This window comes from Muscardinus avellanarius, assembly GCF_963383645.1.
Source record: "Muscardinus avellanarius genome assembly, chromosome: 3".
NCBI classification, from domain to species: Eukaryota; Metazoa; Chordata; class Mammalia; order Rodentia; family Gliridae; genus Muscardinus; species Muscardinus avellanarius.
In genome coordinates this window covers 106,024,860-106,037,558 of record NC_137788.1, presented here as the reverse complement: position 1 = coordinate 106,037,558, position 12,699 = coordinate 106,024,860, and the positions used below count along the sequence as shown (strand labels likewise).

Genomic DNA, 12,699 nt, shown 5'->3' with positions numbered 1-12,699 from the left:
GAATAGATTTGGGAACATGGAACAGAGGAGCAGGCTACCAGGTGCCCCTCAGCAGCTATGAGCCCCAAACAGCGAGTAGGTATTAACCACATCATTTTTTCTGTTTTTTGATGCTTTAACAGTTGAGGTTTTGCTGATTCTGGAGACTGCTCTTCCCAGAGGTGGTCAATTCTTAGGCAGTGGAGGCTTCAATGGAGAGCGTGCAGACCAACCAATCCTGAACCCACAGCCAGCACGGGAATCCCGTCACACCCCGCACCTGTCCTGCCTCCAGGGACCAGGCGGCCAGGGACAGTCTCTATGCCCCAGAACATGCTGAAAATGATCCGACTTAGCGGATACTAAGCCTGCTTACTCTGCCTTGCCTTTCCTTCCTGGGAAGCACACCACGCTAGCTCTCACCTGTGCTATTGTGGACTGAACCCAGGAGCATTCTACCTCTCAGTGATACCCCTAGCTCTTTTTCTTTTTTTTCTAAATTTTTTGTTTTGGTGGTACTGGGAGTGGAACCCAGAGGCTTTCTACCGCCAGGCTATGCTCCCAAACCTATTTTTATATTTTATTTGGAAACAGGGTCTCACTAAGTTGCTGAGAGCCTCACTAAGTAGCTGAGGCTGGCTTCGAACCTGTGCGATCCTCCTGTCTCAGCCTCCCAAGCGTGGGGATTACAAGCGTGTGCCACCACGCTCGGCTCTCTTTTTATTTTCTATTGTGAAACAAGGTCTTGCTAATTTGTGAGGCCTTCACTAAATGGCTGAGGCTGGCCTTGAACCTGCCATCCTCTTGTCTCTTTCTCCTAATTGACCCTGGTGCATCCCCAGGTGCCTGGCCCCGGAGTGGTGGCGTGCCTCCTTTTGGGATCTATGACTATAACTTGTCTTTTTTATGGTGGCTGTCTCCTGATCTGTTGGCCCTGCCACACCCAAAGAACAATAAAACATATTTCAACTGTGGGCCATGCACACTAGCCTGCAGATTAAAGGCAGTGGAGTGGTTGTCACTTAAAGCTTCTGCTACAGCCCCCTCAGGTGGCTCAGAGAGTGTGACCACATCTACCAGATACCTGTCCCAACGCAAGGCACATCCCAAGAAGCCCAGTGTTAGCTACTATCACAGTTTTGCACAGGGACCACAGTGGTGGATGGTCCCTACCCTCAAGGTACGTTCAGACTACCAGGCCGTCTGTCAAGGTCCTCATTGAGCCTAGAGGGCAGAAGAGGCTTCCGGGGCCTGAAGGAGACATTCAAGCTGGATAGGTCAAGAGGCTACAGGAAAGCAAGCAGCATGTGCCAAGGCCCATGGGCAGGTGTGCGGCAGGCTGCCTGTGCCTAAGTGCCATGCCCGGGTATGTGGTAGGCATTCAAGAAAGTTTTTAATTTAAATTGCAAAAGGAGCTAGGCGCAATGGTGCAGCCTGTAACCCCAGTACCTGGGAGGCTGAGACAGGAGGCTCGCAGGTTAAATGCCAGCCTCAACAACTTAATAAGATGCTATTTCAAAATTAAAAACAAAAACCGACAATAATAATAAAAAGGACTATGAGTATAGCTTGGAGGTAGAATGCCCCTGGGTTTAATCCCCAGTACCAAAATAAATGAATAAATAGAAAATAAATTGAAGAAGGAATCGGCTTGGTAACAGGCGGGGGCCTGCCAAAGACCAGCTGTGACAGCCGTGGTACAGTGGAGAGCAGCTCTTCCTGGTCCACTGAGAAGCAGGCCTCTTTCAGCAGTGGAGTACTCACTCAACTGTGTGTCTCTGAGGTGCAAGTGCCTCCCTGTGCCTGGATCGATGCCAGTCAGCAGGCAATGTGAGCAACAGGACACAGTCCCTGAGTAACTCACAATACGAGGTGGTCCAACAGGACACGAAGATACAGGAGACACTGGTGGGCCGACAGGAGGACTGGGGCAGAGCGCACACACTCCCTCCTGCCAGGCCCGCTGGCCTGGTGGTCCAAGAGCACCGGCGGACACCGCGGAGGCGGGTACCTTCTGGCCTGGCTTGGCCGCAGACTGCACCATGAGTCACGGTTCAGACACAGAACTTGAGTGTTTGTTTCCTCATCTGCAGAGAGGAACAGCATCTAACTTCTCTTTCCTGAATGGAGGCCTCCAAGGTCATGAGAAGTCACCAAGGGACCAAGAGGCTTCCGTAGGTTACAAGATCCTGGCCCTCAACTTTTCTTTGCTGCTGTTACTGTTGGAGGGGGGGAGAGGTACGAGGAATGGAGCCCAGGGATATTCTGTCTCTAAGCTACACCCCCCAGCCCTTTTAATTTATATTTTTAGTTTTGAAACAGGGTCTAAGTTGCTGAGGGTCTAAGTGGCTGAGGCTGTCCTCAAAACTGTCCTCCTGTCTCAGCCTCCAAAGTGCTGTGATTCTAGGCTCAGCTTTTTGCTTGGTGGACATCTCAATGTTTTCCCCATGAAAGCCATTTCTTCTTTTATTGTTTGTGAAAGTCTATAATGCATTACAGGGTTCCAAGAGATCAGAGGGGCTGGAGTTGCAACTGGAATTCACAGTCCCTCCCACTGGAGAGACGAGGATGATGGAGGCCGACACCAAGTTCCTCACACAACTTCAATTTAAATTAAACTTCCTTTAATGAAATAAAAAACAAATGGTGCATTGCATAATATTTGTGGTCACAGTATAAAACAATACAATTAGTTCATATAACATTGGATATGGACAAAAATACACAAGCCCGTTTCTTTGTCTATGGAAAATTCTGCAGATCCTTCTGTACCACAACGAAAAAGAAAGCCAACCTTGTTCTTCTAGCGATCTGCATACGCATTTATCACTGAGAACATAGTCAAACAGCAGAGGGGAGAACTTACCCCGATCCCAGTTCCCTTCTTCCTCTGTTGTCACCGGTGAAGCTAAAAATAAAAGTTTTCTGAAAGTAGCAAGTTGTGAAGTATTGCTTAAAAAGGCTCAGTCTTTGGCTCACAGATGTCAGATGTGACTGCAGGCTGTCTGCAAAGCAAGAGGCAAGAGCCACCAGGAAGACAGACAAAGGTCTGGGCAGGAAGGAGCCACGTGGCTGGGAAGGGGACACACGCACATAAATACAGTTCTAAGTTGAGACAGTCCAGCTGGTGAGTCAGAGTTCTACCATCCCAAGAAAAATCGGAAAAGTTGTTAGAAAGCCAGAGTTGGCATTTTCTTCTTCTTCTTCTTCTTTAAAAAGTATGAAACGTGTATGTAAACATCACAAAGTAAACAATTTATAAGTAATTTTGAGGCTTATAGCTCAACATAGCTTAGGCTCTTTCTGGGGACTTTTTTTGTGATTGGGGGTGTGGGGGGAAACCAACTTTCTAGACAGTTGCTTTTTGTTAAGAAGTGCAATTTCATGGGCGTGCGGCCTGGCTAGGCCCTCTGTGTCTCACACCTGTGCTGCAGGCAGGAGCCTCCCGCAAAGGGCACTTTGTGGCCCAGGAGCCCTATTTGGTATAGAAGTGTATCTGACACTTTAAAGAGGATGTACATCCCAGGTAAGTTCATGTCCCTGGAAGAAACTAGGTCCTTGATACAATGTCCTGGGTCTTCTGTCCCCTCCCAGCCTCCGGGGAACCTGCAGTTTGGCTGGCCCAGTGGACATGGGGGTGCGTGAAGGTCAGAGCCTGAACTACTTAGCCCTGAATTGCAACATCAGTTTGAAAGTGACCACATGTCCCTTTTACTGCCACCAAGTGTCCATAGGCCCCAGGCCATGGTTTCACATATACCTGGGGTCACCTGGTCCTGTCTAAAGCTAGGTCCCCCCCTTCCTCCTTCTGAGAAGGATCTGTACGGCAATGATCCTGCATCTTCTAGTAGCTGCGAGAGCTCCCAGGGCTCCTGCTAATACTAACCCAGCACCCATTTGTAGTTCTCTCGTTAGGGCCTGTTTGGCTAATCACCTGTGTCCTACTTCCTCTGAAGTAGCATGGTCTGAAAATGATAGTTAGAAAATACTCAAATACAGTGCGGGCAAGGCCTGCTCCTCTCCCTCTAACCTCTCCTGCCCGTCTTCCCACTGCAGACTCCAGGCTGGGGACCCATCTTGCCGGCAGCCATCAGTACAGAATCTAGGGTCACTGCTGCAAGAGTGGTCCCTCTGGTGGGCAAAGCAAAAAGGGAAGACTCTGGGGACAAGTGGGTGCTAAGGGCAGAACAAACGGAGACGGGAGGAGGGGAGCTGCTGAGCGGGGAGGAGCTCAGCTCCGCTTGTCCGGCCCATGGTGACAAAAAGCCGCACATAAATGGCCATCATTTTGTATCACTTTATTGCTCAAAACAAACGAATCCTTTTTCCCCTTTTGGAAGACAGAGCAGTGTTAGAGCCAGGATAAAAGCCAGGATTGCAATTAGGGCATGAGTCACTGGAGAGGCTCAGAAGCCCCCATAGGATGCTTCTGGAAGGACAGCGCCATGCAGGGGTGAGACCTGCAGGGAGCCCGGGCCCGAGGGCTGGGAGGTGCTGTTACAGCAGAAGCGGGGGCCGGAAGATCGCTTTCTGTCCACTGTCCTATTCCCCGCTGGGAGCAGCCGAGCAAAACAGACTGCTCTCAAGCCTACTTTATAGGCTGTTCACATGACAGTAAATTGCTGGCTTTCCTCCGTGCTCCTAATAGGACGACAAACACGCCACAAAGTACACCCTTCCTCACGGACCCCTGCAGGGGATCTTAAAAGAGCCGAAGGACCGAAACTGGCGTGGAAAATACACGGTTGCTCTGGGCAATTTCTCGTTCCTTGAAGCCAATCAGTCTGCAGGCAGCAATCTGCCTTCCATGAAGATGCCCAAGTGGTCTGTGAAGGACATGGCGAAGGGAGGATCCCCTGCCAGCACCCTGGTGCCAGCGCCCTGGCCTCTCAGGAAGGGCAGGGAGCAGGACAGAGCTTCTTCAGCCCAATGCGGCCCCTCACACCGAGCTTCCCAGCTCAGGCTGCAAAAACCTAACTTCCTGGGATTCCTCTGTTTTATCCTGGAGTCCCCTGGGGAACAGTGGTTCAGCATTATGGGAGAAAGGGCTGCTCCTTTCCTGGTCCCAACCTCCTCTTCCTCGTGGACATTCTGACTGCCTTGGACAGAGGTGGTTGTGTGTTTTTCTTCATTCTCATTCTTAAGGCTAAGGTGGCAAGATAAGGTGCTAGGTGGAAAGCCAGATTCCAGGTTCCAGGGCTGCCTTTCAGCACTCGCACAGAAAACAAGGACCGGAGAAGGGAAGAGGGGCAGAGAGGCGGAAGCAATGTGTTTGGGCTCAGGGCGAAGTTACATACTCCAAGTTTAGATTTCAATGTCAGCTAAGCCCCTGAAAATAGGGGTGGGGAGGGTAGGAAAAGCCCCAGGCTAGCCTCGGGCACAGGTCTGTGTCGTCTTGGGGCCAGGGCAGACGGTCCCTGCAGCTGCCGTCTTCCCATCCCTGCCCTGGTCACTTGCTCTGGGCAGTGGGCATGTGCTTGCCCAGGTAAGAACTCTGAACGCCATTTCCTCTGTCCTCACCGCTGCCCCTCGAGACAAAAGCGATCAACACACACACACGCACGCTTGCATGCACGCACACGCACACGCATACACACGAGTCTGGGGACCGAAAAACCAGAAGAAAAAAAATTAGACGAAGGTTATCCATTAAGAAAACCGCAGCTGGGAGAACACACACTCGATTGTTATCTATCAGAAAGTGCCGTGGGAAGAAGAGCTGCGTGCTGGTGCACATGTCTGCGCTCAGACTTGACATGCACGAGAGACAGTGAGCGCCAAGTCCCACCTGAGATTAGAGAGGACTGGTTTTAGTGTAACACGTGTCATCATTTTAAAACATCACTGTCCTCTTCTTACCCCCACCGTCCCTCCGTCCCTCCCTGTCCAGGCCGCCTAGTCCATCTCCATAGACATGAGCCGGCGGCGCTCCCGCCTCGTCTCCTGCACCTCCTTCTTGCAGCACCAGTGTGAGCTACAGTACCCGATGAGGCAAGACAGGAGCCCGATGACTGTGGACAAACCCACGCCGATCAGCAGCGGGTACTTGAAGGCGTTCAGCACTGCCAAGAAGAGATCAAAGGGGAAGCCATTAGTGCCCCAGGCAGGGAACCGCCACCTCCCTCCCCCCTGGGTGTGGGACCTCCCCGGGGATGAGATCTCTTAAATCCTCAGACAGGAGCGGCTGGCTCAGCTCCGTTGAAAAAAATGAGCAAAACTCTCCCCACCCAGTTCAGGGAGGGGAGGGCAACAGAGGAAAAGACTCCATTTGATGCCTTTGAATGCCAGCTTGCTTTTTCAGGGTTTGGCAGCAAGATTGATTTTTAAAAGTCAGTATAAGGGCACCGTGTATTCAGGAGCAGATGCATCCTTAAAAAAAAAAAAAAAACCTGCACATAAATCAATCCTATGCATCAAATAACTGAAGTGTACTAAGGGAGCTATTTTAAGTAACACTATAGTAAATTATCTAGCAAAGTGAATAATCACTTCTCTAGTTGTTTGGTAAATCTGAGTTTTCATGTGGAGTTACTTCAAGCAGGCATTTCTAAGATGCAAATATGGTATAGATGACAGATGTCTCAGAGATGCACAAGCATCATTTAGGTTGCGCCCTGAAGCCCCGACTTCCCTTCTTGCTAAGTCCCAGTGCTCTGTGGGTAGACACTAGTACCGGGCTAGGTGCCTCGTGTTGACTCTAGCTTAATTTCCCAAGCAGCTCCATGAAGGAGTACTGTTTGACTTAGACAACTAGAGAGAGATCAGAAAGGCTAATCGATTTACGGAAGAGCTGGAGATCCCAGGCCCATGGTCCCCAAATGACAAATCACTCTCAAGTCACACCAAGCTTCTACTGATCCTTCAAGCACCCAGACTTTCTCTCCAATGAGTCATTATAATGAACATTTATATTCTGAAAGTTTTTGTGGGGGACATGTATTTACTGGGAACCAAGGAACAATCGTCATTGTCCCACTCTGGGATGCTCAGGGAATAGGACTGGCCATGTAGTTAGGTTGACCCTGGTGGTGAGTGTGGGAATCACACTCCCTCCTCTGGGCTCTGTGAAGTCCCCTTTCTATGCTGATCTCTAGGAGGAGCCTTCTCCAAGAAGCAAAACAGGCAGGGCCAGAGCAGCTGCACCTGACCCACAGCTTCACCCTCTCTGCTGCCACCTAGCACGGTCCGCACCAACTTTAAGACACAGTCAGGTGTGTCTCCACAGAATTTATAGAAGAGGCAAATCCTGAAAAGTCTTGCTGGTAAGCCTTGACAATCATTTCCCACTGGTGCCAACACCACGGACAGCAAAGCCAGAGCTGGCAAGAGCTGCTTGTGCTTTCTGGGTGCAGGCTCAGGCCAGGCCTGGCACCTTCCTCAAACCTGGGGCAGCCTGGATCCCGTCAGCTGAAGCGGGGCACAGAGAGAAGACGTTCCCCAGACACTAAGAGAAAGATCTGCCTGTTTTCCTTACCATCCATCTTCACAGTTATAAAGATGGGCCTGGAGTGGATCTCCGCCTCCTTCTGCCAGGAACCTGTGGGTGACTTCACCCACGGAGTCACAGAACAATAGTAGTTGCCAAAGTCCTGGTCCTCGGATCCATGTACTTGCAGCAAGAATTCCAGCACGCTCACACGCTCCAGGCTGAGGTCGCTCTTCCAGTCCCTTCGAGCCGTGGTCACAATCCCCTTCCGGTCCAGGGAAGACAGGAGAACAGGAGCCTTGTCCAAGCCAAAGGAATGCACCGCAAACCAGGACACGTCAAAGGCCATGTCATCTAGGAATGACCAAGCCAAGACCGTAGGGTCAGTGCGATACGTAGGACTAACACAAGTTGCTACAATGCAGGTAACCCTTATGGCAAGCCCACTCCACTGTGCTGGAATCCTCACACAGCCCTGTAAGAAGGATGCTATCATATCTGCCTCTGGAGAAACTATCTTGTTTGAGGTGATCCAGCCAGAGGCAGCGATGTGTGCAGACAAACCCAAAGAGTCCAGCTCTGGGGTCCAGCCTCATAACCACCCTCCCGCCACAACACCCAGCCTAAGGAGTCACAGCAAGAATTAGGGCCAAAGTGCCTCCTGCGGCCAACACTGGAGGTACAGCTGGGGAGTAGTGACACTGCACCGTGTCTGCCAAAGAGAATAGCATCCTGGAAAGATGCTCAAGCCATAAAGAACAGGACAGGTAGAATGAGTTGCATGAAACCCGAAGTTGCAAACAGTTTAGAGTTGATTTCTCACTGTGCGTGTCTTTTTTCCTGCCCCTTTCAGAAGTGCTGAAGTTCCAAACATGAAGAAAAAGACATCAAGCTGAGAAAACTGAAAACAGTTTTAACTGTCCCAGGGAGTAACACTGCAGGATCGTAAAGCACTCTGTGAAATTAAAGTTCTAACAGTCTCAAATAAATTACTATGAGCATACGAGCAAGAAGGCGTAGGCCCAGCGGCAATTCTCAAAGAATGTGAGACCAAGCACACAACCTAAGCACCTCACCTCTCCTTTCGACGCCTGTGAACTTGTACCAGCCATGTGAGTTCTGAGATACATCCGGCAAGCAAGTAAGGAACACAGGCCACAGATTCATCTCACATCCATTTGATAAGACTTTTTATACAAACGTTAAATATAATAGATTTTGCAGAATAAAAGTAACATACATTTAGTAAAAGCATACTAATAATTTCATATAGCACCTTTTGAGGCAAATAAGTGATGTTTGCATGCTTACATATTTAAAAAGAATGTAAGCCACACCTGCAATCCCAGCACTTAGGAGGCTGACACAGGAGGATTGCAGTTTTGAGACCACTCTCATTAACAACACACTTCTCAGCAACTTAGCAAAATCCTGGTTCAAAAAAAAAAAAAAATTAAAAGGCTGAAAGTGTAGGGTGGAGGTAGAATGCTCCTGGGTTCAATTCCTAGTAACACATACATATACACACAAAACAAACAAGCAAACAAAAACAGAAAAACAAAACAACAACCACAAAAAAGAATGTAAATCAAACTAAGAAGCAGGAATTTTTACAAAATTATCTAAATGATAATTCCACCCTGAAAACAAATCTCCTTTTTCTTCTCATCGGTCCACTGTGGTATTTGAGCATAAAACTGTCTTGCTTCCAGGGTGGTGGTCTCTATGGAAAAAGGCCAGTTCTATGGGGACAGAGCGAGTGTCATGAACATCCTCCTGCTGCCAGGGGCAGAGTGAGCACCCGGGTCAGCCAGGTTCTCAGGGAAATTTGATCTCAATGATGCTGTCACTGGCAGGTGCTGAGTGGTTAACAAAGACAAAAAGCCACCACTGTGTTCCTATCACACGTACCCAGACTCTAGCTCCTGCATGCCTACTGTGCCTTACAGGTAGGCTGCTGGGGCTAGAATCCCAGCACCAGCACTCACTAGTCATGTCACCTAGCGAGACACTTACGCTCACAGTAACTTTGTTTCTTCCCCTGCAAAACAAAACCAACAGCATTCGCAGCTAAATTGATTATATTTATAAAATTGCTGAGAACAGCCCCTGGCACATAGTAAGTGTTTAATACACAGGGTTCTACAAATACTGCAAATGTGAAGGGCATGATCACCCATAGTTGATGCTCTTGGCACCCCACCTGGACCAGTTGGTGTGCTGAGCTCTGTCACTACAGATGTTAGATGCTAAAGCTCTAATGGTTGCACCTTCTTCGGAGGACCACCCTCAGCTGACAGAGCCACCTCCTGGAGATGCTTCGTGGAGGTATAGAACACTCTCATGCCCCAGCTACTCAGCCTCTGGACAATGCCATGGAGATGTAAAAGCCCAGTCCTCCTATCTCCAGTTGGGAGAGACTACGGTACCAATTACAAGAGCCTCCAGAGGAGGAACTCATCTATTCTATTCTATTCTTTATTGGCACTGGAGATTGAACCCACTGTACCTTGAGCCTTTTTTCATTTTGAAATAGGTTCTTGCTAAGCTGCTGAAGGTCTCACTAAGTTGCTGAGGTTTGTCTCGAATGTGTGATCTTCCTGTCAGACTCCCAAGAACTGGGATTTCAGGCGTGCACCACGAAGCCTGGCTAGAATGCTTTTTCTGAGTTCACATGTGTCTGCCAATCTCCCCGGGCTCTGTCTCCATTTCCTCTTTCCCACAGTGCCCTCCTGATAGCACTCCCCAGAAAGGCACGCTTGTCTTGGGGAGAACTTGCCCTCGCCCATCCCTTCAGAAAGCCACCCTCTGTGCCCCCACCCACCTTGACCCAAGAGTGCCTTGGCTCTCAGCCCACTCACATAACCTGTCCTTTCTAAAAGAGAATTCCCCCACAACTCAGAGGATGCGTGAGAGAAAAAAAACCCACAAAAATAAATTACAGCTTGTGTTTAATTATTCAGGATCTTCCATCCACACAGTCTAAGAGTGCAAAGTTCTGGAAAATTGTGATCTGAGAGAGAGCAGCTACTTACAGTTTTTGCGATGACGCTGGGGGAAAGATTTTTTTGGCCAAGGGTATAAATGGTGACCCATTAATTTACTGAGAAAGAATTTATTTTTGCATATATTATAAATGAGCCGGTATCTCAGTACAGTAATGACTACCCATTTAAAACCCAGGTGCCTCATTCCTCCTGTAAATAGAGCTAACCAACTCTGTTGGTTTGGATAATTTTCTTTTTTTTTTTCCCGTTTCCTTTTCCTGCATCACTTCTTTTTCCTACCTTTAAAGCTCATCCACATCCATAGGCTTCTCTAGGAAAGCCAACAATGGTATCCATTAGTAAACTATACCCTGCAGGTCAAATCTAGCCTACACCGGTTTTGGTAAATAAAGTTTCCTGGGAACACAGCCATGCCCATTTGTTTACATTTTTATCTGCAGCTGCTTTCCTGTGACAGCGGAATGGAAGAGCTGCTGCAGAGACCATCTGGCCCACAGAGTCAAAAAGACTTCCTACCGGGCCCTTTACAGAAAACACTGAGGCCAATGTGGTGGTGCAGTCCTGTAATCCCAGGACTTGGGAGGCTGAGACAGGAAGACTGTGAGTTGGAGGCCAGCTTCACCGACTCAGCAACATTCTGAGTGAAACCTGCTTCAAAATAAAAAAAATAAAAAGGGTCGGGGTTGTAGCTTGGAAGTAGAATGCTCCTGGGTTCAATTTTCAGTAACAAAAAAAGGAGGAAGGAAGGAAGGAAGGAAGGAAGGAAGGAAGGAGTTATAACCTGAACCTTCTACTGGAAGGTTCTACAGAAATGCCTGGAGGGGACACACTGATTGCCTGCCAACTCAGATTCAAATATCAGAACATGCAACAGATACAAGCATCCATTCAGCCAAACCAGAGCCCATCAGGAAGTGGAGATAAACAGATAACTGACCCACCCAACAGATCTACGTAGCACTTAGGGATGATATGAAAACCATTTTCTAAAAATCCCAATGGGGAGTGGGCAAGTGGAGGTGGTACCTGGGTCCAGCATTGCTCCTTCCACTGTGATGATACAGAACAACTTGATCAGGTCTCCCCGGATGACCGATGGTGTGTCTGAATGCACAGAGGCGTTAAAGATGGGACCTGGAAGAGAAGTAGCACCCGTTTGTTATTCTCTTGCACACACATTCAAATTCCATTCTCGGCACTTCAATGGCATCTAAATGTGGTTCCTTTTCTTGGGAACTGGTCTGGACACTCACAAAATAGGTGTTCTAAGGACGCGATTCTTCTATTCAGAGCCACGTGCACGAGGTGTGTTCAAACGAACTCTGTCTGAAGATGAAACCCAACAAAACTCTTCCACCAGAGCTTTGTCTGGCTCTCCCTCTCCCTTCTCTCTGATGACAACATGGTCTCATCTGAAGGCCGCCCTCTCCTCTCACCCTGGCATAGCCGGGCTTGCTTCTGGTTCAATGCAACCACTCTGGGCCAGGTGGAGTGTAGGTCAGAGGGATGGGGACTGACCCACAGGTGCCTTTGGCCATGAGGGACTCAAAGGCTTCATTGTGCTGTGCTGGGGTCAGAGGCCCTGCTGTGAAGGGCTGAAATCCGGGGAGGAGTCAGACACACAATGATGACCTTTCCAAAAAGTGCGGTGAGAGTACTGAAGTCCGCCAGAGGAAGTCGAGGCAGCCTGGACATTCCTTCAAATAACTCCCTAAGCTGGGGAGGCAGGTGGATACGGGAACACTCTGTACTTGGCTCAATTTTGCCATTCACCAAAAGCAGCTTTAAAGAATAGTCTAGTAAAAAACAGACAAACATAAAACCTCGACTCAGACAGGATTTGTCTTGCATTCCTTCCTGAGAATATCGTAGGCATACTTTTCACTTTTAAACTATCTACGGATCCCTCCAAGGAAAGAGCATTTCACAACTTTGAGCCAAGGTGATCCTAAAAGCTCAATGTTTACCTCATCATCCCAACCTCTAAAATCCAGAAACGGGAAAACCTGAAAGGAGCTTCCAGAACACAAGTGCTATGGGATTCCCCCTGGATTTCCTGGGAAGCAGGAACAGACAGCCCTGGGTGCTGGTTCTAAAACTTGTTAGGAGAATATAGCTGTTACTATTTCCTTATGCAGGTTACCAGAATATTAAAAGTAAGTACTCCAAAGCATTTTCTTAAACACATTCAGAATAAATGAGAGAGAGTGAGCAGGCGCACACACAAAAGGTCATGTCATCCAATAAGGCAATTAATTGAAACGGCTGTATTTTCATTTTGACTTG

At 48.6% G+C, this 12,699-nt stretch overlaps 2 protein-coding genes across 2 annotated transcripts in view; both read right to left on the bottom strand.

Moving 5' to 3' along the window:
- The window catches only part of CD101 (CD101 molecule), a gene marked incomplete at both ends in the record, with an annotated part of 54,185 nt that extends 52,162 nt beyond the window's left edge, over positions 1-2,023 (bottom strand). Inside the window, 2 exons of the mRNA XM_080691510.1 lie at positions 1,164-1,265; positions 1,844-2,023. Coding sequence (XP_080547636.1) covers positions 1,164-1,265; positions 1,844-2,023 — 282 coding nt within the window. The remainder of the gene's footprint in view (positions 1-1,163; positions 1,266-1,843) is intronic.
- Positions 2,024-5,874: 3,851 nt separating this feature from the next.
- The window catches only part of PTGFRN (prostaglandin F2 receptor inhibitor), a gene marked incomplete at its 3' end in the record, with an annotated part of 76,929 nt that continues 70,104 nt past the window's right edge, over positions 5,875-12,699 (bottom strand). The window contains exons 7-9 of the mRNA XM_080691817.1: positions 11,440-11,547; positions 7,454-7,759; positions 5,875-6,041 (exon numbers count right to left, since the gene is read on the bottom strand). Of these exons, the coding sequence (XP_080547943.1) occupies positions 5,875-6,041; positions 7,454-7,759; positions 11,440-11,547 (581 nt within the window). The remainder of the gene's footprint in view (positions 6,042-7,453; positions 7,760-11,439; positions 11,548-12,699) is intronic.